This window comes from Panthera leo, chromosome A1 (genome assembly GCF_018350215.1).
Source record: "Panthera leo isolate Ple1 chromosome A1, P.leo_Ple1_pat1.1, whole genome shotgun sequence".
Lineage (NCBI taxonomy): Eukaryota > Metazoa > Chordata > Mammalia > Carnivora > Felidae > Panthera > Panthera leo.
This window is the reverse complement of record NC_056679.1, coordinates 233,858,081-233,879,855: the sequence shown is the minus strand read 5'-3', so window position 1 is coordinate 233,879,855 and position 21,775 is coordinate 233,858,081. Positions and strand designations below refer to the sequence as shown.

Below are 21,775 nucleotides of genomic sequence, written 5' to 3'. Positions count from 1 at the left end.
TCCTTCCGACGCGTTGCTCTCCCCACCCTCACGGAGGAGCGCCCTCGTGCGCAGGCGCGGTAACCAAGGCGGCGGTGTCTAGTGAGGATTTGAAATCAGCCGCGCGTGCGCACTGACGTCTCGGCCCCGACGAGGGAGGCCGCGCTTCCTCCCCGCCCCGCTCCCTCCCCGCCCCTCATTGGAGCGGAGGCGGCGGCGCCCCCTCCTTCCCCCGCGCCCTGTCGCCGCCGAGAGTGTCTTTTCGCCGCCGCCGCCACCGCTGCAGGAGCACGGAGCGAGCGGCGCGAGCGTGACCGAGGGCCCGGCGCACGGCGGCGGCCCTCCCGCGGGTCCCGGGCCGCGCGGCGCCTGGGCCCGCCCCCTCGGCCCGGCCGCCCGCCCCTCTCCGATGGCCTCTCCCCCCGGCCCGAGTGGAACGCCGCCGCCGCCGCGGCCCCCGCGCCCGCCCCGCGCCGCGTGAAGGGAGCCCGACAGGCCCGAGCCGCCCGCCGCGGCCTGCCCGGGCCCGCCCCGCGCCGCGCCGCGCCGGGACCCCGACGGGAGACGCCGCCGCCGCCGCCGCCGCCGCCGCCGCGAGCCGGCCGGAACCGGGGCACAGGCCCGCGCGCCCGTCTTCCCGTCCGCCCGCGGCCCGTCCGTCCGTCCGTGCGCGGCGCGGCCGGGGCTCGGGGCGCGGCGGGGGCGGGGCCGCGGCGGGGCGGGCGGGCGCGCGGGCCCGCGGGGCGGCGCGTGGATGGATCCGCGCGTGGCCTGGATCCAGCCCGAGCAGAAGGGGCCGGCCAATGCCCTGTGGATGCAGATCTGGGAGACCTCGCAGGGCGTGGGCCGCGGCGGCTCGGGCTTCGCGTCCTACTTCTGCCTCAACTCGCCCGCGCTGGACACGGCGGCCGCGGCGGGGGCGGCGGGGCTGGGCGGCGGCGGCGGCCTGGCCGGGCCCGCGCTGCCCGCCGCGTCGCCCCCGTCGCCCGTGCCCGGCCCCACCGCACTGCCCCCCGCGTTGCTGACGGCGCTGGGGCCCGCGGCCGAGGGCGCCCGGCGCCTGCACAAGTCGCCGTCGCTGTCGTCGTCGTCGTCGTCCTCGTCCAACGCCGAGTCGGGCACCGAGAGCCCCGGCTGCTCGTCGTCGTCCTCGAGCAGCGCCTCGCTCGGCCGGGCGGGCGGCGGCCGCGGCGGCGGCGCCTTCTTCCACTTCGCCGACGGCCCGCCGAGCGCCCCGGGCGCGGCCAACGGGCACCCGGGGCCGCGCGGTCCCGCGCCCGCCGGCTCCCCGCCGCAGCACCAGTTCCACCCGGGCCGCCGGAAACGCGAGAACAAGGCCAGCACCTACGGCCTCAACTACCTGCTGTCGGGCAGCCGCGCGGCCGCGCTGAGCGGAGGGGGCGGCCCCGGGCCCCAGGCGCCGCGGCCCGGCACGCCGTGGAAGAGCCGCGCGTACAGCCCGGGCATCCAGGGGTGAGTGCGGAGCCGGCGGGGACCGGGGCTGGGGGGGAGGGGAGAGGAGGGCAGGGGGGCCCGCTTTGTCCGGAGGGTGGCTGTGGGAGGCCCGGGTTCCACTCTGTGCCCCGAGGTGTTTAGTTCTATTAACAATTAAATTCCTCTTGTAAACGAGGGCTCTGCTCGGGCCCTAAAACTGACAAGCGCGAGGAAGGGGCCCCCGAACCCGACTTGTGCAGAGGTTTTCCTTTTCAGCCTCTTGAGTGCCCCTGGAAGGGGGTACGGATACGTCTTTCGTCCTCTCCCCAACCCATGTTAGGTACCCTTGGTCAAAGCGGGGTGCGTGCAGATAGCTGTGGAGTTTTACGTCAGTTGCAGACGGTGTCAGCATTGCCAGGAACTTGAATCAAGTTGAAGGCAAATACTGGTTAAATACTAACTCCCCCCGCCCCCCCCCCCCCCCCCCCCCCCCCCGAGAAAATCCTTTTGAGGGATGATTGGTTTCTTTGGTAGTGATACAATTTAACCAACAGTGAGTTTAGAAGTGACTTTTTTGGATAAGGACTTGCCTGTTGTGATTTAATTTTACGCAGAAAATAACATAAAAGTTCTTTTGTAGTTTTTAAAAGCCAGTTAATAGCATTTGAGGGGAATAAAAACATTTGTAGCACATATTCTTTGGAAGATGCCATCTTTACTTGAAATATTTTCTTCTCAGCCTGGAGAGGAGGAGAAGTTCTAAGTTTAGTGCAATTACAGATGGCAAGGTCTGGTTAAAAACAAACAAACCAACAAAAAACAAAAAACAGCGTGGGCCGGGGTGGGAGTGTGGGTTGAAGCAGTCCCAGGTGAGGCTGCTCAGGTGGGAACACCACTTACCCTGCTCCTTTGCTTTCCTGTGCTCTTCTGAGCACCTAGAAATGGAGTATTTGTACCTAAGTTTTATGTCAGTATTTCGAGACTTAACTCATCAACTTTCCTTGCACATCGCATCCTGATTTAAAAAGGCGCTCAGTCAAGGATCTTCTAGGCTGTTAGGGTATTCACAAATATTAGAGTTCTATAAATCTTGCAATTGCTAGATACTGAGGCTCCTTCTTAAGAAATTCTCTCTTTTCTTGCTTCTTTTTTAACATATCTGTTCATTCAAGTTGGAAGACACTTAAGCTGGTGCTCCTTTAAGGTCTGTGAGGTGCCCACGGTAAAAGCTCCATGCCCAGCAGCCTGTTTCACCTGGTTGGGGTTAGAAGTGTTACTTTCGTAAATTGGCCGAAGCCAGAGCATGCGCCTCAGCCCCGAGTAGGAGCCGTTGGGGAGCTGTCCAAGAAGAGGTGTCGCGCAGTGGGTTCTTGACGTTGGCCTTTGACCTGAGTTGGTGGGGTGGGGTTGGGGACAGGAGCCACAGGCTTCCAGCCTGTGCTGTCGCTGGAACCGACCCCGTGCCTTAGCCCCAGGCAAGTAGGAAGACGCGTGTTTTTCACCGGGAGAGCATTTGGGGGCCCGGACAGTCCCAAGTCCCGCGTCTTCCTTCCGTGAGCTTCTAGCGCTGGTGGCACCAGGCCCTCCTGCAAATTTCTCAGGCCCCAGAACCCCTTTCCTCACCTCTCGGTTTCCAGTGAGCTGCAGTACGTACGTTGGTGTTGCTTTTCTTTACAAACGAGCCCACTGTGTACCGGGTTCTTTGCTAGGATCTGGGGGCAGGGTCGGCCTGGGAGACCCCCGTCTCTAGATCCTGACTCTGAAACCAGGCCCTCCGTGAGTGCCGCTGGCCAGCACACAGCAGTACGGTCTGTCCAGGCGTGCGGGTCCTCCTCCTCGTCTGTGTCCCCAGTGTTGTCTTCCAGTAGACCCTCTGCGCCTTCTTCTCTGTACCCTTTGCAGAGCGGTCCCCTCTCCTCGAGATTGCTCCAGCGGCCCCTGGTCATCTGACAGGCACTTGCTGGCCTCTGGGCCTCTCCCAGGACTGCCAGTGGGATAATGGCCTCTGTCAGCAGCTTTGGTCGGCTCCCATCCGCGTAGAATCGGGTGATGGCACCTCCCGCGTCCTCAGCCTGAGCCCTCAGCATGCCTCCCAGGCCCTGCTGTCTGGGGGCCTGCTGACGGTCCTGCCCCTTCACCCCTGCTGGCCCTGTTGGACCTGTGCAGAGGCCACGTGTAGGGTTGAAGAGTAGGCCCTGGAGCCCCCGGGAACTCTGCATTCTGACTTACCTAAACGGGAGCCACTGCAGCAACGCGTGTGGTCATGCTCCTGTTTTCTGTTTTGCTGGCCCCCCTTCCTTGCCTGCCTCTGTGGGTCGCGTGCCCCACTCTGGGTCTCCCCGCTTCCTGCCATCTGTGCCTGGAGCACGACCCTGTGGGATTGCCTGCCAGGCGCCTGGGAGGGCCAGTGCCCCTGCTTGCTCTGCTACTCTGCACGCTTCCAGCAGACCCCGTTTCAGGAGGGACAGAGGAGAGGAATGGCAAACCTCGGGAGCACCTGAGCTGTGCCTGCAGCGAGGTTTCTGCCGAGGCCCGCTGGGCCTACGCGACAGAACTTTTTGGCATCGAGAGGTAGCACTGGTCGAGAACTTGGCTCTGGGCACCGGCTTCCTCCAGGCGACGAGGAGGGTCACCACGACGTGGTTCTTCTGTAGCTTAGAAAGAGAGCCCTCGGCCCGGTCAGTAGCAAGGAGCCTTGGTGATGAGAAGCTGCTCAGGCTTCCTGTGAGTTCCCAGGACAGGCATTGCTGGAAAGATCGTGTCTGTGGCCCCGAGAACGGGTGAGCAGGAGCCAGCCCGGTGCTGAGAGAGCCAGAGTAGCATCAGCCAAGGCCATTCGGGCCTTTGCGTGGTAGCCCGTGTGGCAGGCAGCCTGCACTGCTCGTTCCTTTCTGGGGAGGGGGCTCTGCCCTTAGGAACCTGACCTGGTGGCCCAGCCCTGGGGGGGTTGCCAGTCTGCTTTCCTCCTGGAGTGAGGTGAAGAAAGAGAGTGGAGGAGGGCACGGGGATCAGTACAGGAACTTCCGAAGCGGGGAAGGCAAAACGCTGGTTCCGGAGCGCTCCGGATGGCTCTAGTTCGTGTTCTGCGTTTTGGCTGAACCGTCCAGCTTTCTGTTTTGGGAGCGGTGTGAGTTGTGCTCTCTACCCAGGCTTCTGACTCGGAGATGCAGGTGGGTGTGGACAGGCTCACGGGCCCTGCGCATCCCAGCCTCTGCCCCTGCCCCTTCCATTTCCCCATGCCCTCCCCTCCTCACCCCCGGCCCAGCAGTGCGTTGTTACTTTGCCCGGCTTGGTCCTGAATCCTTCAGAAACCTCCTTGAAGGCGAAGAGAAGGCCCGGGTGAGAGGGCGGGAGCGTGGACCGCAGAACTTGGCCATCTCCTGACAGGTGCCCTGGGAAGTCCCGGGAAGAGCGCAGGGGAACGAGGCAAAGCCTCCGGCTCCTGGCAGGCACCTGCAGGCTTGCGCCCCGCCCAGGCTTCTCAAGGGCTTTGGCCCTCGGCAGGTCTTCTCTGGCGTGCCTCGCTCGGGCCACATCCTCTCTGCGGGGTCCTCGGCAATGTTTAATTTTTTGACATCTATTCACTCAGAGAAAAACAGCTCTCGATCTGAAGTTGGTGAGGGACGGACACATGTCGCTCAGAGGACGTGGTCGCCACGCTGGCCTTGTTACTCCACGTGCTCTCTTCGCTCTGTTCTGAGAGCCAGCCTGGAGGCGCGCCCGGCATCCCTCGTCCCCCTCTGTGCTTGCAGCCTGACTTGGCATGCCGAAGGTAGTGCCCGGCACTCCCTCCCGCAGCATGGCCCTGCGGGGACCCGGTGGGAGGGCACAGGTGAGACCCGCGGGGCCGCCGCAGACCCTAGCGTGCCTTGCCCGCACACCCCGAGCGACGCATGGCAGAGCTTAGTGCAAGACCTTCCTCAGAAGGTGATGGGTGCGTGGGGGGCCTCAGTGGCTCAGTTGCTTAAGCATTTGATTTTGATTTGATTTTCTTGATTTTGGCTCAGGTCATGATCTCAGGGTTCCTGGGTTCGAGCCCCATGTCAGGCTGTGCGCTGACAGCGTGGAGCCTGCTTGGGATTGTCTCTCGCGCCCTCTGCCCCGCCCCCCCCCATAAATAAAGTTAACAAAAATTTTTAGAAAGCGATGGGGGTGCACATGGGCCTCCCTTCCTCATGCTTGTCCCCTGTGACCCCAAAAGTGTAGGGCCATAGATGGAAATAGGAGCGACCACATGGTGCACACGTTCCTGCTGCACCGGCCACATGAGATGAGCCCCCACCCCGGGATTCCTCCCCGCTTGGTAATAGCATCGCCTGGTCCAGCCCATCCTGCCGGCGGCTGTCACTGCACAGTGATGTCGGGAAGCTCGTGCAGGGTGCCGCTCTGGTGAGGTTGGACACACTTCCACCTGCTCCCTGATAAATGCCCACGGGCAGGGTGAGGACTGTGGACACGGGAGAGGGGCACCCAGGAGGAGGCGGAGGGCAGGACGGGCGCCCCAGAGAAGGATGGGGCAGTCCCGTGGGAAGATCGAGCTCACAAATGCTTCTGCAAAAACTGGCCTTGGTAACGCTCCTGCTGAGGACGTCTGAGTGGGGGAATGGGGACCCCGTGTTGCTGCTGTGAGCTTGTGACCAGAAAGCAATGACACAGTGCCGTTCGTGCCTTAGAAATAACGCGGCCTGGACTGAATGCCTTCGACGATGGTTTGTAAGTCAGTGTTTTAAAGTATCGGGTTCTCATAATTTTAAGATTTGTACTTCAAGATTAGGCCTGAAACCTCCTTTTGGTTGCTATTTGATAGGAAATTTGGGTTCCTGTTTTAAAGAGAGTCCCACACCTCCGATGGAAGGAGGGATGATCGTTATCCTTGGGAAATGGGATTTTCCATACCTTGGTATACTCTGGTATTGTTTAGGATCTAGGTTTTGAGTTATGCAATAAAAGCGGGTTGTGAAAAATACAACAAACCGAAACACCCTGTGATGCAGAGGTTGGGAAACCGGATTTCGACGCTGCCGCCACAACACAGGCTAACAGGTGAGGGGTAACTGCCTCGTGCTAACTACGTCCATAGGACATTGTGTAGCCGCAGTGCCACCTGGAAGCTGCTGCTGGCTGTGGCTCTGGAGAGGCCCCTCCAGAAGGCTCTGGGCGGCCCGTCAGGGGGTTCTCTTTTCGTAAGGCTGCTGAGGGAGCGGGGCGGCCGAATAAAGGCAGACAGGTGATCTTGGCAACGGGGACAGTTGCCCCCCGTGCAGGTATATGTCTCAAGTGGGGTGGTCAGGGGCGCATCTTCCCTACGGTGTGGGATTTGCCCTGCAAAGTAAGTGTCTTATTTTAAGAATCCTGTGCACAGTGTTGTTTTTTTTCCTGTGTAACAAATGACCACAGACTTAGCGGCTTACGCCAGTACTCGTTTGCTGTGCCTCAGACTCTGCGTGTCAGAGATTGGGATGCCTGGGCCGGGTTCTTGCTCAGGCTCTCCCCAGGCTGAAGGCAGGCTGCTGTATTCTCAGCTGGAGCACAGGGACCTCTTGCAGACTTATTCCTGATACGGGCAGAATTCAGTTCCTTGCTGTTGTAGGACTGAGGTCCCCGATTCCTCACTAGCTGCCAGCTGGGGACCTATCTCAGCTCCTTGAAGCCATCTGCCTTCCTTGACGTGAGGTCCCTCCGTCTTCCAACTGGCAACAGTGCCTTGAACCTCTCTGGCCAGGTCTCTGCCCGCTGGAGGAAGCCCTGCGCTTCAAGGGCTCGTGTGCTCAGATCAGGCCCACCTAGGCGATTGTCTCTTTTCAGGGCGTGTAATAATACAGTGGGACCACGGGAGTGATGGTGGTGTCGTCTTAGCCACAGGTTCTGGGGGTTGGGGCCCGGAATCTTCTGGAGGCCGACTGCCACGTGTGGAGGCGTGCTCCTGTAGGTAGACTTCCCTGCCTTAGGTGACAAGGAGGTTGTGGTTTTCTTTGCCAGCTCTTCTCTCCCTTGACTGGACTCCAGCCCATCATGATGACTCTGGTAGATTTCTGGTCCCTGTCCTCGGGCTTGGTTGTCACAACTGAACTCGGACAACCAGAGTGACTGGCTCTGAGTGCCTTTCCGTGCCTCTCTCACGTGAACTTCTCTTAAAATCTGTCATCAGAGAAAAGTGTGCATGGAAGCCGTGTGACTGAACGCACAAGAGCTGTAGTGACTGACGGACCATTCAGGAGGCATCCTGCGTGGGCCCGCTTAGAAAAGCTGTCCTTCCTGCGGTGGGGTTGGGGGGGGGGGGTCAGGGGTGCTATAGGTCATCCATCAAGCTGTCTCTGGAACTTCTAAATACATAGCGGTCCGTCTTTGCTTTGAGAAGACGCCACACCACTTAGACGGCGGCCCAAGTTCGTGGGGGTGACCCTGGCTTCAGAGCCCTGTGCCGCCTCCAGGCGGAGCATGAAAACCCCACACGGTGCTTCCCTGGTCCCTTCCTGCGATTCCCTCTGCTCTGACGCTGCTGACCTCTGTCCTCCTGCAGCCCCGGGTCTTCTCAGCCTGCCTTCCCAGTGCCAGTACCCGCTGGCAGCCACCGCCCAGTGAGCGCCTGGTGACTGAGGGAGGGAATGAATGGCAGGATCTGCCCGCTTAGGTGAACGGATGAGGAGGGGCAGGGCTGTATAGTTGAAGTCAAATGCTGAAGGTAACTCGTATGGTTTGTCTTAGAACTTTTGAAGATTTGATGGGCACCCTGAAGTTGTATTAATGCAGAACGTTAAAATAAAATTGATTGCAGTTTATCTGCTCGTCATCCCAAAGAGCGTGGTTAAACCAGTTTAATACCTTGCAACGTAGAACACAAAGCAGAAAGCTTTAAAAAAAAATGCTGTATTTGAAAGGCATCCATTTAGATTTAGCCAGTTTCTCTTTGTTATTGTAAAATTAATACCTAACCCTGAAAAGTTAGGAAACACTAAGAGTATAAAGACAGCTTGCCCATCCTTCGGCCACCTGGCACGTGCCCGGTGATCAGCGTAGGGGTCCTGAGCTCCTGAGGCCTGCTTCCCGTGTGTCGGTGGCCGGTGGCGAGGCGGGGCTGGGTCTCCAGGCTCAGCAGGCCCCTGCACAGGTTAGCCACTGACCGGGCAGCCTCGATGGCAGTGTCTCGGAGGTGCCCAGGTTCCCGCGCAAGGAATGTCTTTCACTGTTGGCGACGCGCCTTTTTATGGTGGGTCTGTGCTCGTTTTTAATTCCTAAACCAGCCGCTCCGTGGAACCGTTTAGGCTCCCCTGTGGTTTAAGACTGGAGTTCATTTCCCAAGTGATAACGTGTGGATGTAGGTAGTTTTTATCTTTCCGCGTGTGATCCTCCTGTTTCTGCGATCCCGTGGATCCGAAGGAGTGGCTGGGATGCAGGAGTCCAAGGGAAACGCAGAATCACATCGTTTCCTTCTTGCTTTGAACCCTTTGGCGGGAGTCTGTCTCCCACCACCGAGGCGGGCCTGTGGCCTGGAGCTCAGTTAGCCTGCGTCCCGCACCCCAGGGCCTCGTTCCCAGGTCGGGTTTTGACCGCTGAGCCTCAGTTTCCCCATTTCTGAAGTGCAGTCTGCCACATCGCCCTGGCAGGACGGACCGAATAAAAGGGCCTTGGAAGAGCCATGTGAGCTGTCACGTGGAAGACGGGGACGGCCGCTCCTTCCCTCCCGTTTTCTTCTCTCTGAGGAAATGGAAACCAAAAATTAGGTGGTGCTTGTTGCCAACTGGACAGAAAACGCTTTTCGCTCCGGGTTTGAAAATACAAGTTCCCCGCTCCGGCCAAAGCTTTTCTCGGAGAAATTGCTGAAGCCTGAAGTTCCAAGTCCTCCGGGGCCCCTGCCATGCTGTGAAGACGCTTCTCCCTTTGAAGGAATTCTTCTCCGAGTTTAAAAATTTAAACTGTGCCTAAGTAATGCGTTCTGCAGTTTTTAAATAAGCGTCTTTCCGGAGCTTTAAGGGCACTCCTGATCTCTTAGGTCTGTCTCCGCATGTCACCTGTTTGAAGTCCTTGAGGGTTTTTTGTCCTGTGTGCGTGGTAGGAGTGGCTGTTGTGTTATTTCTGTGAGCTCCTTGCAGCTTCTAACTTCCGTTCTGGTGTGGTGGTGCACACAGCAGGAAGGGGCAGGGAACTTGCGACTTAGAGCAGACTGTCCGGCGGGATGTTCTGGGAAGATGGAGGAGTTCTGTGTCTGTGTGGTCCAGTACGGTAGCCACCAGCCACGCGTGACCCTCGAGCACTTGCGGTGTGGCTGATGCAACTGTGGGACTGAGTTTTAGTTGCATTTAATTTTAATGAAAACTTAGATAGCCTTGTGTTTGGACGGCACCGAACTAGGGTAACTTTAGATTCTTTATTCGAAACACGAAGTTCGATTCAGTAGCCGCTGCCTAAACGAGCCCAAACCTGAACAACAGCAAAAGCTGTGGTGCTCGGCTGGTCCCCACTGGGAAAGCTCTAGAAATCGCGTTTCGGAATTCCTAGCGTATATCCTCTTCAAAGGGCTGCTGTTTCGGTGGCACACGAAGCCTGGGCTCCGTCCGTGGCAGGGTACCACACGGAACGACTGCGTGTGGCTCAGAGCGTCCAGTCTGGCCCGTGGGCGGTGGTGTCAAACCCCGTCTGCCGGGCGCGTGCCGGAACCCGGACGGTCCCGTCTTCCCTGTCACGCAGCGGCCACGGAGGCTCCGTGGGGCTCGGCTCTCTGCGTGAGCCTCCTCCCTGTGTTCTGAGAGCAGGCCCAGGAAATGGGAAATACCACCCCTGCCTTGCAGACAGAAAACTAACGCCTAGACAGGCGAACACGATCGTTCCAGTGTCGACGTCAGGAGCTGCAAGCAACGCTGAATGACGGAGACGTCTTCGTCTTCGCGGGCGACGGTTCGCAGCTCACCCTGCAGATCTGGCTCCAATGTGTTTGCTTTCCTGAAGAGCAAGATGGCACGGGGGAGAGGGAGGGCGAGGTCCTCCTGTGAGGGCTGTGAGACACGGCAGATGATGACAAAGATGCTGTGGGGGAGGCTCAGGGACAGGGAGCCAGTCCTGCGGCCCTGGGAGCTGCGGTTCCTGCCTTCTGCAGACATTCCAGAACCGACCTGGAGGGAGCAGGACTCCTCCCATCTGGAGCTTCCTTACGAGCTGCCATCTAGGAAAAGTGGAGCCTGTGATGAGTTGCTGTTTTAGCTGAACACAACTGAAGGCCAAGAGCAGGACCCGTGAGCGTTTTTGGACTGCCTCCTCCTGGTTCTTCTTGATGAGAGCTCATTTTATTATTTATTTATTTATTTTTAACGTTTATTTATTTTTGAGACAGAGAGAGACAGAGCATGAACAGGGGAGGGGCAGAGAGAGAGGGAGACACAGAATCTGAAACGGGCTGCAGGCTCTGAGCGGTCAGCACAGAGCCCGACGTGGGGCTCGAACTCACGGACCGTGAGATCATGACCTGAGCCGAAGTCGGATGCTTAACCGACCAAGCCACCCAGGCGCCCCATGACAAGAGCTCATTTGAAAGAGAGAATAAGCTTTAGTAGATGAGGCACCTTGTCCAGGGTGCACCTAGAAAACCAGAAGAGCTGCAGCCCCATGGCGGGCCCGCTTGACCACAGAGCCCCCGGGCCTCCCCACTGCCCCTCCGGGAGCGGAACTGGTGTGCTCGGGTTAGGAGCAAGATGAGAGGACTTGGTGAATTGGCAGAGAAGGGAGCCATAGGGCAACGCAGTAAATTATCTTGGTTATAGACATCGTCTCTAAGTTTAAGCAGAGATTTCTAAAACTTGAAGGACAACTCTGAGTGATCCAAAATACAGAAGAGGATACCTTACATGGTTTGTGAAATGCAGACATCCCGAGGTCTTGCTATAAGTGAGCTCCTGGGGAAAAGCTGATGATGAGTCTGTCTAGAGAGTTTGTGGCTCTATCAGAAACCGACTCACAAGAGATGCAAGGTCTGCACACAAGCACAACATAAACAAGAGCATGGAACGGAGACCAGTTCCAGGTGAGAATTTGTCACAGGTTAAAGTTTGGAATGAACTGAAGCTTGCAAAATTGGTAAGAGTGAAAATGGCCTTTTAGGATTGTGTTTGGGTAAAGACGGGCAGAAGTGAGAAGCTTGTGGTTGGGGAAGATGGCTCACTGTTCTCCAGTCTTCCTTCACAGGCGAGCACTTCAGTCTTCCCTTTGCTCCCGTCTAGCCAATGGCCTACAGCACCTGTCACTGTAATGATCATCACTGGCCCTGTTGCCTCTCAGCCCTTTGTGTAGCGGCTCCTGTGGCCCTCGGCCAGGAGAGGAGGGTGTGGCTCCGGGCAGGGCGGCCCCTGGCTCACACAGCTGGCAGGTGCCATGCTGGTTTTGGGTCCCAGACAGTCTGAGTCCACAGTGCATCGTGTCAACCACTAGACGTGCAGAGCAAAGAGGGAATCGTTCGAAGAGGTCCAGCAGTAGGAAGAAAATGATTACGTCAAATTCCGGTCTCTTGGCTTGCAGGTGGCAGCATGAAGTTCTGCCCAGGCTCTGAACGATGCAGCGACCCCGAAGGTGGGCCTCTGTGCCTTGATCGCCCCAGAAGGAGCCCGAAGTAGTTTCGGACAAACCAAGTGTGGGGTCCTGGTGCCGTCACCCGGCATTTCGAAGTGACTCCTGTAAGCGGCCAGTGATGCCACTGCCACATGTGATGCTGTGCCTCTTACAGTCTGTGTGCTGATTGCTTTTTTTTCTTTTTGATATTTTTTTATCGTGTATTTTTGAGAGAGACAGAGCACGAGTTGGGTAGGGGCAGAGAGAGAGAGAGAGAGAGAGACACACACACAGAATCCGAAGCAGGCTCCAGGCTCTGAACTGTCAGCACAGAGCCCGGCACAGGGCTTGAACTCAGGGACCATGAGATCATGAGCTGAGCCGAAGTTGGATGCCCAACCGACTGAGCCACCCAGGTGCCCCTGTGCCCTAATCGCTTTAGAGAGCGTTTCCAAGAGTGCTTTCTGCTGATTTTTAAATAAGTGTATTATTTTATTAAATGGATTTGTGTGTGTGTGTGTGTGTGTGTGTGTTTTCTTAAAAAAAAGAAAGCTTAAAAATCATGACTTTCACCACCTGGAGAAAAGCAAAGTGCAGTTAGGTGACTGCCTTTGGGGACCTGTCTCTCTGAGCCCACGCACGGGTGGACACGTGGATTGACCAACAGAAATAGTTGCATTGCCATTCACGTCTCTTTAAATACTCTCACTACATTATCAATTCTGCCTGAAAGTGAAAGTAATGTTGAGCACCAGATAGGAATACTCGCTTCTGAGAGGCATTGTGAAGACTGAATCACGTCCCCCTTGAATTCCCACGTTGTCGAAGCTCCAAACCCCAGTGTGGTGGTATTTGGGGAAGGGGCCCTTGAGGGGGTGATGAGGTTGAGATGAGGTCACGAGGGTGGGGGTCTCACCCTGGGATTGGCGCCTGGGAGACAAGAGGCCAGAGAGCTCCGAGGCCCTGTCCGTGAGAAGGCAGCCGTGTGCGCCCCGGGAAAAGGGCTCTCGCCGGAACCTGCCCACGTCGGCGCCCTGATCTTGGACTTGCAGCCTCCAGGACTGTGAGAAATACATTTCTCTTGTTGAAATTGCCTGGTCTGTGGTGTCCTGTTACGGCAGCCTGAGCAGACTAAAAGAGCCCTTTTATACATCTTTACCTCCTGATTTGCATTACATTATTTGTCATCATGAGTTAAGCGTTTGTATTTTGTTCTGTAATTATAATCGCTACCATTTACTGAGCCTTTACTGAGTGCCAGATCCTATTCTAAGTACTTCGTCTGGATTCATTAAATCTTCCTGACAGTGACGTGGGGGGGGTGGGGGGGGTGGGCACCGTGCGCATCCTCGTGTCTCACGTGGAACAGCGCAGGGCCCCGCGAGGTCTCCCAGCTGGAAAGCAGCAGGGCCTCTGACCCCAGGCCTTCTGGGTGCCTGGTGACTCTGCAGTGCTGCCTGGACACCGGAAACCACAGTTTACAATCGATTAGTCTTGGTTTTGTGTTTATGTCAACTCGGTGCTCACCACCAGGACTCTTACGGGGTTCCTGAAGATCTCCGAGTTCTCGGCGGGGTCGCTGTTTCCAGTGGGCCTCACCGAGGGTGCGGCTTCGCTGGCAGAGCCCTCAGGAGCCGTGCCTTCTCGCCTTCAGGTGCTGTCGTCGGCGTCGCAGGAGCAGACCCTGCTCCTCTGGCCGTGACCCTGGCCTCGCTCTGCTCCGGCCGGGGCGCCCCTGGTCCTCGCACCGAGCTCCGCTGAGCACCGGGGGCCCCCGGCAGCCCTTGCGCGTACTCAGCAGCTCTGCACGCAGAAGCCTCTGGTGTCTCTCTGGTATGTGCCTGCGCTCAGGTCTCTAAAGGGGAGCTCACTGGGGCCACGTTCCCGGAGGCCCGCTGCGGGGCCCCGGTGCCAGTCTCCCTGCCTCAACCTGGGCGTGTGTCTGGCTGTGGGTGCTGTCCGAGATCGGAGGCAGGCCGGACTCCCCCGTGGGTGAGGGTGGTTCGCGTCGGTCAGTTTGTCAGTCGCCTGTCCCAAGCCTTCCCCTCGCCTAGGCACGGTCCTCTGTGCAGCGGCTGTCCCAGCGTCGGTCGCACCCGCACAGCGGGCTCTGCCCTCACTTTAGGGAGACCGGCTGTGCCGCGAACGCCTCGTCCTCCCGTTAACGGGGTGTCTTTCCCCCCCGGAACCTTTTCCCCTCGGATGACTGCAGTCATTTCCTTCTACCCTGCGCTCGTCTTGTGGAACGAGGCTCCTGTTGCTTCGGCTCCCAGTCTGTGTGCTTAGCACTGACCACTCCCTCCCCTCACTCTGCTGTTTGTCAGCAGAAGTCGGGTAACCCCGACTTCCTGGGCACGTTCTTACCGAGGTTTCTTCTCTGTGGAACCAGGCACCAGAGCACACTTGTCCCGATCTCTGCTTGTGCCTGCTTCCCGACTGACTTCCTTGCTTCCGTGGCGTACTGGGTTCCTCTCTTTCCTTTGTGTTGTGTTTCATTTCGTTTCTTTTAGCTTTTCTTTTCGCTGTGTTCTGTTTCTTTTCTCTTTTCTCTTCCTCCCCCTCCCCCCCCCCCCCCCCCCCCCCACAGGCCACCTTTGTGACCACGTGGCACAAGTGTGTTCCTGCTGTACCCTTCCCATCTCACGGAGCAGCTTCAGCTCAGGCTTGAAAGGCCGTGTCCGAGGCCGGCCTCTCCGGGACCTAGCAGCCCTGCGGGTCTAGAGGAGAGGCTTGGGGGACTGGGCGGGCACCCTTGTGGGGGCTGGAGTCTTCCTGAATGACTCCGGCTTCTGCAGGCCTCTTGGGCCCTCTTCCTTCTGGCCACGGGGTGTCTTCACATGCCCGCAGTCTTGTTTGCTCGGGAGTCAGCCCAGGGGAGCTGCCCGTGTGTCCCGGGCTTGGGCTTCCTCCACTTCCCCAGGCCTCCCGAGTTGACCCTTGCCGCGGGGACCCTGCCGCACGTCCTTCTCCCGGAACGCTGTCCCCTGAGCTGCGGGGTCTGGCTGCTGCTGGCCCTGCGAGCCCAGCACCGGCCCCGGCCCCTCGGCACCCAGCCTCCGGCAGCACGGGCACGGCCGGGCTGTGCGTGTGGTTATTGCCTCCCCTCTCCGCGTCGCCCTCTCCGCTCTCCCAGACTTTGAGCAAGGGCCTTACTTACTTCGTCGTGCTGCCTACTCAGAGCCAGCAGCAGGGTAGTGCCTGCTGTCTCGCAGGTCTGCGGGAGGAAACTGGAGAGGGAGGACTTGCGTCTGCTTTCTGCCCTTCGTGTTGCCTTAAACCTTTGGATCCGTTAAGCCCTCCCCCTCCTCCTCTCCCCTCCCCAGCAATTTTCCAGTCCTGTTGTGCTTTTTCTTTTTTTTCTTTTTTTAATTTTTTTTAATGTTTATTTTTGAGACAGACAGAGACAGAGCACGAGCGGGGGAGGGTCAGAGAGAGAGGGAGACACAGAATCTGAAACAGGCTCCAGACTCTGAGCTGTGAGCACAGAGCCCGACGCGGGGCTCGAACTCACGGACCGCGAGATCATGACCTGAGCCGAAGTAGGACGCTCAACCGACTGAGCCCCCCAGGCGCCCCTTGTTGTGCTTTTTCTTAAAAACGTTTTCAGTCCTCTTGGTGGGACCTTGGGAGGTTGCTGAGTGCTGAACCCTCTCCCGAGCCTTAAAGAGGCTGTGGTGTCCCGCGTGGGCCCCTGACAGTCGGTCCTGTAAACTGGGCGGGGGCAGTCGTGGCTGTCTGGACAGTATGCATACGGTAAGTGAGAGTCTCGGGAGCTTTTCTCCTTTGGGGAGCGGACGTTGAACTGTGACACACGTGGTACCAGACATGGGCAGGTCCCCGGGAGGCGAACGCGCCAGCGTGTGGGGTGGACGGGGCTCGCGGCCCTGGCGCGCCGGGCAGGTGATGAGCGCCTGCCGTGTGCCTGTCTGGGGGGCCGCTTGGAACCGGATGTAGGCCTTACCCAGTGCCTTTCCGGTCTTGGTGACAGGGAAGGTGACCTCACGTCCTCCGTCAGGGGCGTCGGGACGACTTGTCTCCTTAGAACAGCACCGGCAGCGAGACTGTGCGTGCCTCTGGTCCTGCTGAGTGGTCAAGGCCAGGCAAGCAGCCGGTGGGGGTGGAGGTGGAGGTGGAGGGTGGGGGTCCCAGATTCTGCAGGGAGCACACGGGAGGGCGGCTGAGTGGGAGGCTCCAGGGAGCGCTTTGCACAGCGGGAGCAGAGGCCGCCGGGTGCTGACCGGCCTCAGCTCTTTGTGCAGGAGCGCAGCCCCGGTGCGGTGTTGAACTGCCGAGCCTCCCGTCGGACGGGGTGATGCTGGTGGTTACCCGGGTCGCGCTCAGGAAACGTGTCCCGCGGTGCCTGCACAGAGCAAGCCGGTGGCACATGTCAGCTGATGATACGCGCGTGGCCGGGGAGTTGTGGGGTTTTTCTCGCGAGTCCACGTGTAGCCTTCGGACCTCCCTCCACACGCAGCCCTTGGGCAGCAGTGCCTTTGATGAGCTGGCCCAGCAGAGCGGGCCTGTCAGCCGTGCCCGGTGTGGGGTGGCCAGAGAGCCTCGCACACGTCTCCTCTGGGTTCATCCTTCGGCACCTATGGAGGATTTTCTGGGATCGTGAGGGTAGTGTTTCCAGGAGCCCCGTCCTCGGGTGGGCGTTGCGGGGCGGGGGGTGAACGCTGCGGTCCGCGGTAGCTTCCCGAACCAGTGGCTTGGCTGGCTCCAGAACCAGAACGTTAGCGATGAAGGGGCCTCGGAGCTGAGCAGGCTAGCAGTCTCCTCGAGAGTCGCGGCGCTGGGCACGGCTCTCCCGTGGGCTGACAGGGCCGGAGGACGCGCCCTTGCTGGTGTGCCCGAGACGTAGGGGCAGGAGACCAGGGTCTTAGAGAAGACTTACCACAGGCACAGGGATGTCTGCCCTGGAACTTTCGGAGGTAGAGTGGTGTCAGTTCACGAAGCTGATGCAATGGTTTTTGGTGGGTTATGGTTATGAGAGCAGTAATGTACTTGTTGAAGAGACCTGGACAATAGGGAAGAGAAGTCACCCATGATTTTCCTGCTGACACTCAAGCGTGTTTCTCTGCTGTTTTTAGTACTACTTTAAATACATTGCACAGGTGTCATTTTGTATTCGTTCAAATCTAATTCGCGATCAGTGCTTCCTCGGTCATTGGAAAGCTCTTTTAAACAATTTAAAAACGTTATGTGGATGTATGTTATTCCCCGAGTAGAGTTATAGTCATGACTTTGCATTCTTTATAAAGGGACCCATGTTGCAGAAGTTTCTGCGCAGGTTTCTGTATGTCGGGTCACCTCCTGAGTGTGGCTTCCCAGCTTTGTGGCTAAATACTGAAGTTCAAACTACACAGCTCTGGGTCTGAGTCTCGGTTGCATGATCTTGGGCTGGTTACCACCTGCCTAACGAATAGTTTTCTCATTTGTAAAGAGAAGACAGTGTTTGCTTTCAGGACTGGGAGGCTCATGAAAATGCTGGTAACGTAGACAGTACTGTGTAGCATTCCGGAATATTAACGTTTTCAGACTCTTACTAATCTTCCTCAAACGATGATTGTCTTCATGGAGGGTCGGGATCTCTGGAAAGAGGACAGAACGTGTAGCTGTGTTCATTTCAAAAATGGTGCAGCAACTCGAGCTGGCAAACGGCTCGGGATCTGGGCTTTTAGACGCAGCCATACAGTTCCCCCTGAGCACCCTACAGGTGGCCACGGTGCTTGCTGATTGTGCCGTGGCTGCTGTGCAAGTCTTGGTGGCAATGGCCTGAGCCAGCGCAGGAGAAAGCCAGCGTATGTGGCTCAGCAGAGTGCCTTCTTGGCCTCTCCTTGCCCCACAGCAGCTCTCCTAGCTGTGAGCTAGTCCTTAGACTTGTAGGTCGTGGATCGCACTGTGGGCTCCGTAGGGCACCAGTGTCAGGAGACTGAGCCCTTTGGTCGTTTTTGCCTCTGATGAGTTGTGGACGTGCTAATAAGCAAACGGGTTTTCTCCAGCTGGTACCCGTGGCATGGGATAGGTTCTCGGGGGTAATAATACAAAATGGTTCTGAGTAGCACTAACCCCACCACTGGACTTTCTATTGACTCAGCTTGTGAAATGCTGGGTTAGATTCACTCTGGTCTGTAGGAAGCTCCTGGGTGCCTCACTAGAGTTCTCTTTCTAGAAGCCATGTCAGAATATCCTTTCTTCTCTAGCAGTGAGTTCAGGAGAAATGCGTTAAATTAAGTACTTTTGTCATGGATTAATTATAAGCTTCTGGTATCTGAGTTCTTGCTTTCTGTTGTGAGGGGAAGAGAAGACTGCTGTGGATCTGTGGTGTCTGAGTGGCCCCAGGGCCTTTGCTTGGCATGTGCAGTGTGCTTGGGTTTGCTTTGCTAAGGTAGAAGAAGTTCATTTCCTTTGCTGGCCTTCAGCTTAGGTTCTGAAAGGCCCTCAGACATCTGCCTGCACCACGACTCACTGTCGGCCGAACGATCCCAGGAGGGGTCTTGGACGGAAGGGGATAGAAAGCGCACTTTTATTGGGAGCTGAGTGTGCACGGGACCAGAGTTACAGCATTGATGATTCCAAAGCTGCAGCGCCCTTCTGACCTGGCTGTTTTGTGAACGCTAGCTGGGTTTAGCCTCTTCAACCTGGGTTGGCCGTGGCCTGCCCCACGGCAGCTGTGCCCTCCCAGCCCATCCTGCCTGCCCTCCCCCAGGGAGGTACCTCCTCTTCCTCTCTGTTGCTCTCGACCCCCTCCCTTTGTAGCAGCTTCCCAAGGGCCTCGCTCTTCCACTCACATGTTAAACCACGTGCAGGTCAGCTTTGTTCAAAGCCCTTCTGCGGAGAGACGGGTACACAGGTGGGTCTCTGGAGCGGGAGTGCTGGGGGGCAGGCCCTTCACGCAGGCTGACGGGAGCCTGGCGTGGAGCTGCCGCGTCAACGGCAGAAGTAGAGGAACGCCCTGGAAGCACTGGGTTCTCATCTGCAGTTCCGGTGGTTTCCTTCCACTTCTGAGCTTGTATTTTATTTTTTTTTATTTTATTTTTTATTTTATTTTATATTTTATTTTATTTTATCTTATTTTATTTATTTTAATTTTATTTTATCTTATTTTATTTTATTTATTTTTAAAATTTTTTTAATGTTTATTTCTGAGACAGCAACAGAGCATGGTGGGGGAGGGGCAGAGAGAGAGAGGGAGACCCAGAATCCGAAGCGGGCTCCAGGCTCTGAGCTGTCAGCATACAGCCCGATGCGGGGCTCGAACTCACACACTGTGAGATCATGACCTGAGCCAAAGTTGGTCACTCAACCGACTGAGCCACCCGGGCACCCCAGTGAGCTTGTATTTTAAAAAACAAATAAATTTTTGAAAGCCTTCTTCAAGGTTTTCTAAATACTTGGTGCAGATGTTAATTGCCTTGTAATATAATTAAAAATAAATAAAAATGATTCATAATTGGTTCATTAACCGTATCCGTAAATGGGTAATTTAAAGAGGATCATTCACCCCCGAAAATAGAAATGATTCAGCCTTTCCCTCGTGGAAGTCTGCACTTGCCGTTGGCTTAGCAGCCCATTCTTTTCAGTTCGGATCTGAGTCAGCACCTCCCTCTCTGCCGTGTGTGCAGTGGGGTGGAGTCTGAGTCCTTCGTCCCCCTGCAGGTTCATCGGCGCGTGCTTTAAAATGGACAGACTCCAGAGGTTAACTCCAGATGGTTTCATCAAGGCAGTGGTTTTGGCACAAATGTCGACAGTGAACATGTGGCGTCAAGGGGAAGGAGCTCCAGTTTATGAGAAACCGCTGGCTTTTTAAGGCTTTTGAAAGGTTTTTTGTTTTGCTACAGTTTAAGTTCATGTATTTATTTTGAGAGAGAGCATTTGCTGGTGCGCAGTGGGGTGGGGGGTGGGGCAGAGAGTCCCACGCAGGCTCTGCGCTCAGCGCAGAGCCCGATGCAGGACTCAAGCCCAGGAGCTGTGGGATCGTGATCTGAGCCAAAATCAAGATTCAGACGCTCAACCGATGGAGCCGCTCAGGTGCTCTGACTGACGCTGTTGGAAGGTTTTAAGAAGAGTTGCAGGAAGTGGGGGAGAGGAGGGAATAAGTTAGCAGTCGCACACAATTTCTGGTGTTTTCTATCGCATTTTCCTTTGTGATGGAAAGCGTGCTTCTCCCCCAGCATTTGGAATTGACCAGGTTCACGGGGCATATGGTGAAGGTGAACTGGAACGCGTGACTAACAGGACCGACAGGGACCATGGGGACCAGGGAGGGGTCTGGGAACCAGCGTTTAGGGTTTGAGACTTCAGTGAGCCAGGAACATCCACCCTGGTGGCCCTGTGGAGCACAGCTCGTATTTAGAGAGGCGGGTGCCGAAATCTGGGGGCTGCGTCCGAGGCCCTGTGCACGTTCGTTGGCATCCCTTTTCCCTTAAGGAGATGGTGACCAAACCCTCACCTCCGGCCATCGCTTTCCTTGGAAGAAACCGCGGGATTTGAAATCTAGGGGAACGGGCAAACCCACCTGTGCTTCCCGCCTCCCGGGCCAGCATCGTTACCTGTTCAGCACGTTTCCTTTGCCACTTTTCTTCCCGTGTGTCTTGCTTACAATACGTTTGATCATCTTCGCTTCTGGCCCCTGTGTCTTTGTGTCCGTTACCTGCTGCAGCACCCCTACCCGTCCTGCGTGGTGGGCACAGAGAAGCCACCTTTGGGTCACTTGGCAGAGGGTCCCGTGGCTGGGAGGGGGGTAAGAGCTGGCTCTGCCTGGGGCTGGGCACCAAGTCCCCCCCAGGGGAGGGGGGTGCTCGCCTTGCAGCACCTTCAGAACCAGCCAGCCCTCCTCGCTGGCTTCGATGCAGATTAGACGAAGTTGGGAACCATGTAAGCCCGCCAGCTCAGCTTCTAAAATCAGACGTCCTCCCACAGTGGTCGTCTGTGTTCATCAGTAGCCCCAGGAGCTGCTAAATCAGATGTTTGGGTTTGCTAACCAAATAGTACATTTCACCCTCCAAGATAGCTCACGGAGTTGGGTTTCATAAATATTTACAGCAACCATACACCAGGTGCTAAGATAGATACTGAAACATTACTGATCTTCATATTTGGTACTAAAAGCAGAATTTGCAAAACCTACTAGAAATTGAGCAGTCATTACCTTTTGAATGGGGTTGGACTCTTGGAAGAGAGCAAACTGTGGATGAGAAATGTCTTGTTTTTCAAAGAACTGTATTTTCTAATACCTAGTTTAAGAGTACGCTGGGAAATGGTGCTTCAGAAGTCGAGTACTTTCATGATTAAAACTGAAATTTACTGAAAACTCTGCCCTCACCATTCCCGTCTTTCTTAAAATACCAGAAAATGCATCGTTCAGGGCTCTCTGCAGCGAGTGCCACGTGCAAAGGTGAGATCTTCCACATGGGATCTCAGGGCACCCCCGACCCGAATGGGCCGGGCGCCTCGCTGGGGCACCTGCGTTCCACCGCCCAGAGACGCACGCGCTGCTCGCGGCCTCCTTTCCCACCGCGCCTGCCCAAATTGGTGACCCGCTTCCGAGGAGGCTGCGACGCCACCACTGAGCAGTCAGAAGAGCAGTGTCACGGCCCCCAGCAGCGCGTACACCTGGCTTCTCTGCTTAGTAGGAAGTTTGCGCTGCGCAGAGGCTCCCGGGTTTGCGCACGACTCTGAGGCTGGAGAGTGCGGCGGGGAAGGCGTCACGTTCCCGGGGGTCCTTGCTGTTACTCTTGTTGCCTCCCCGGGACTGGACGCCTTGTGGTCAGCTTCTAGTTCCCGCATTTCGTTGGGTCCTGATGCCATTGTATGCAAAACCCTGACC

The 21,775-nt window shown here is 56.9% G+C and overlaps 1 protein-coding gene across 2 annotated transcripts in view; it reads left to right on the top strand.

Annotated features, from left to right (window-relative positions):
* Positions 1-733: 733 nt before the first annotated feature.
* Positions 734-21,775, top strand: part of TENT4A (terminal nucleotidyltransferase 4A) — a 46,291-nt gene continuing 25,249 nt past the window's right edge. For both annotated transcript variants that reach the window (XM_042953448.1, XM_042953439.1), the window contains exon 1: positions 734-1,452. In XM_042953448.1, coding sequence (XP_042809382.1) covers positions 734-1,452 — 719 coding nt within the window. The remainder of the gene's footprint in view (positions 1,453-21,775) is intronic.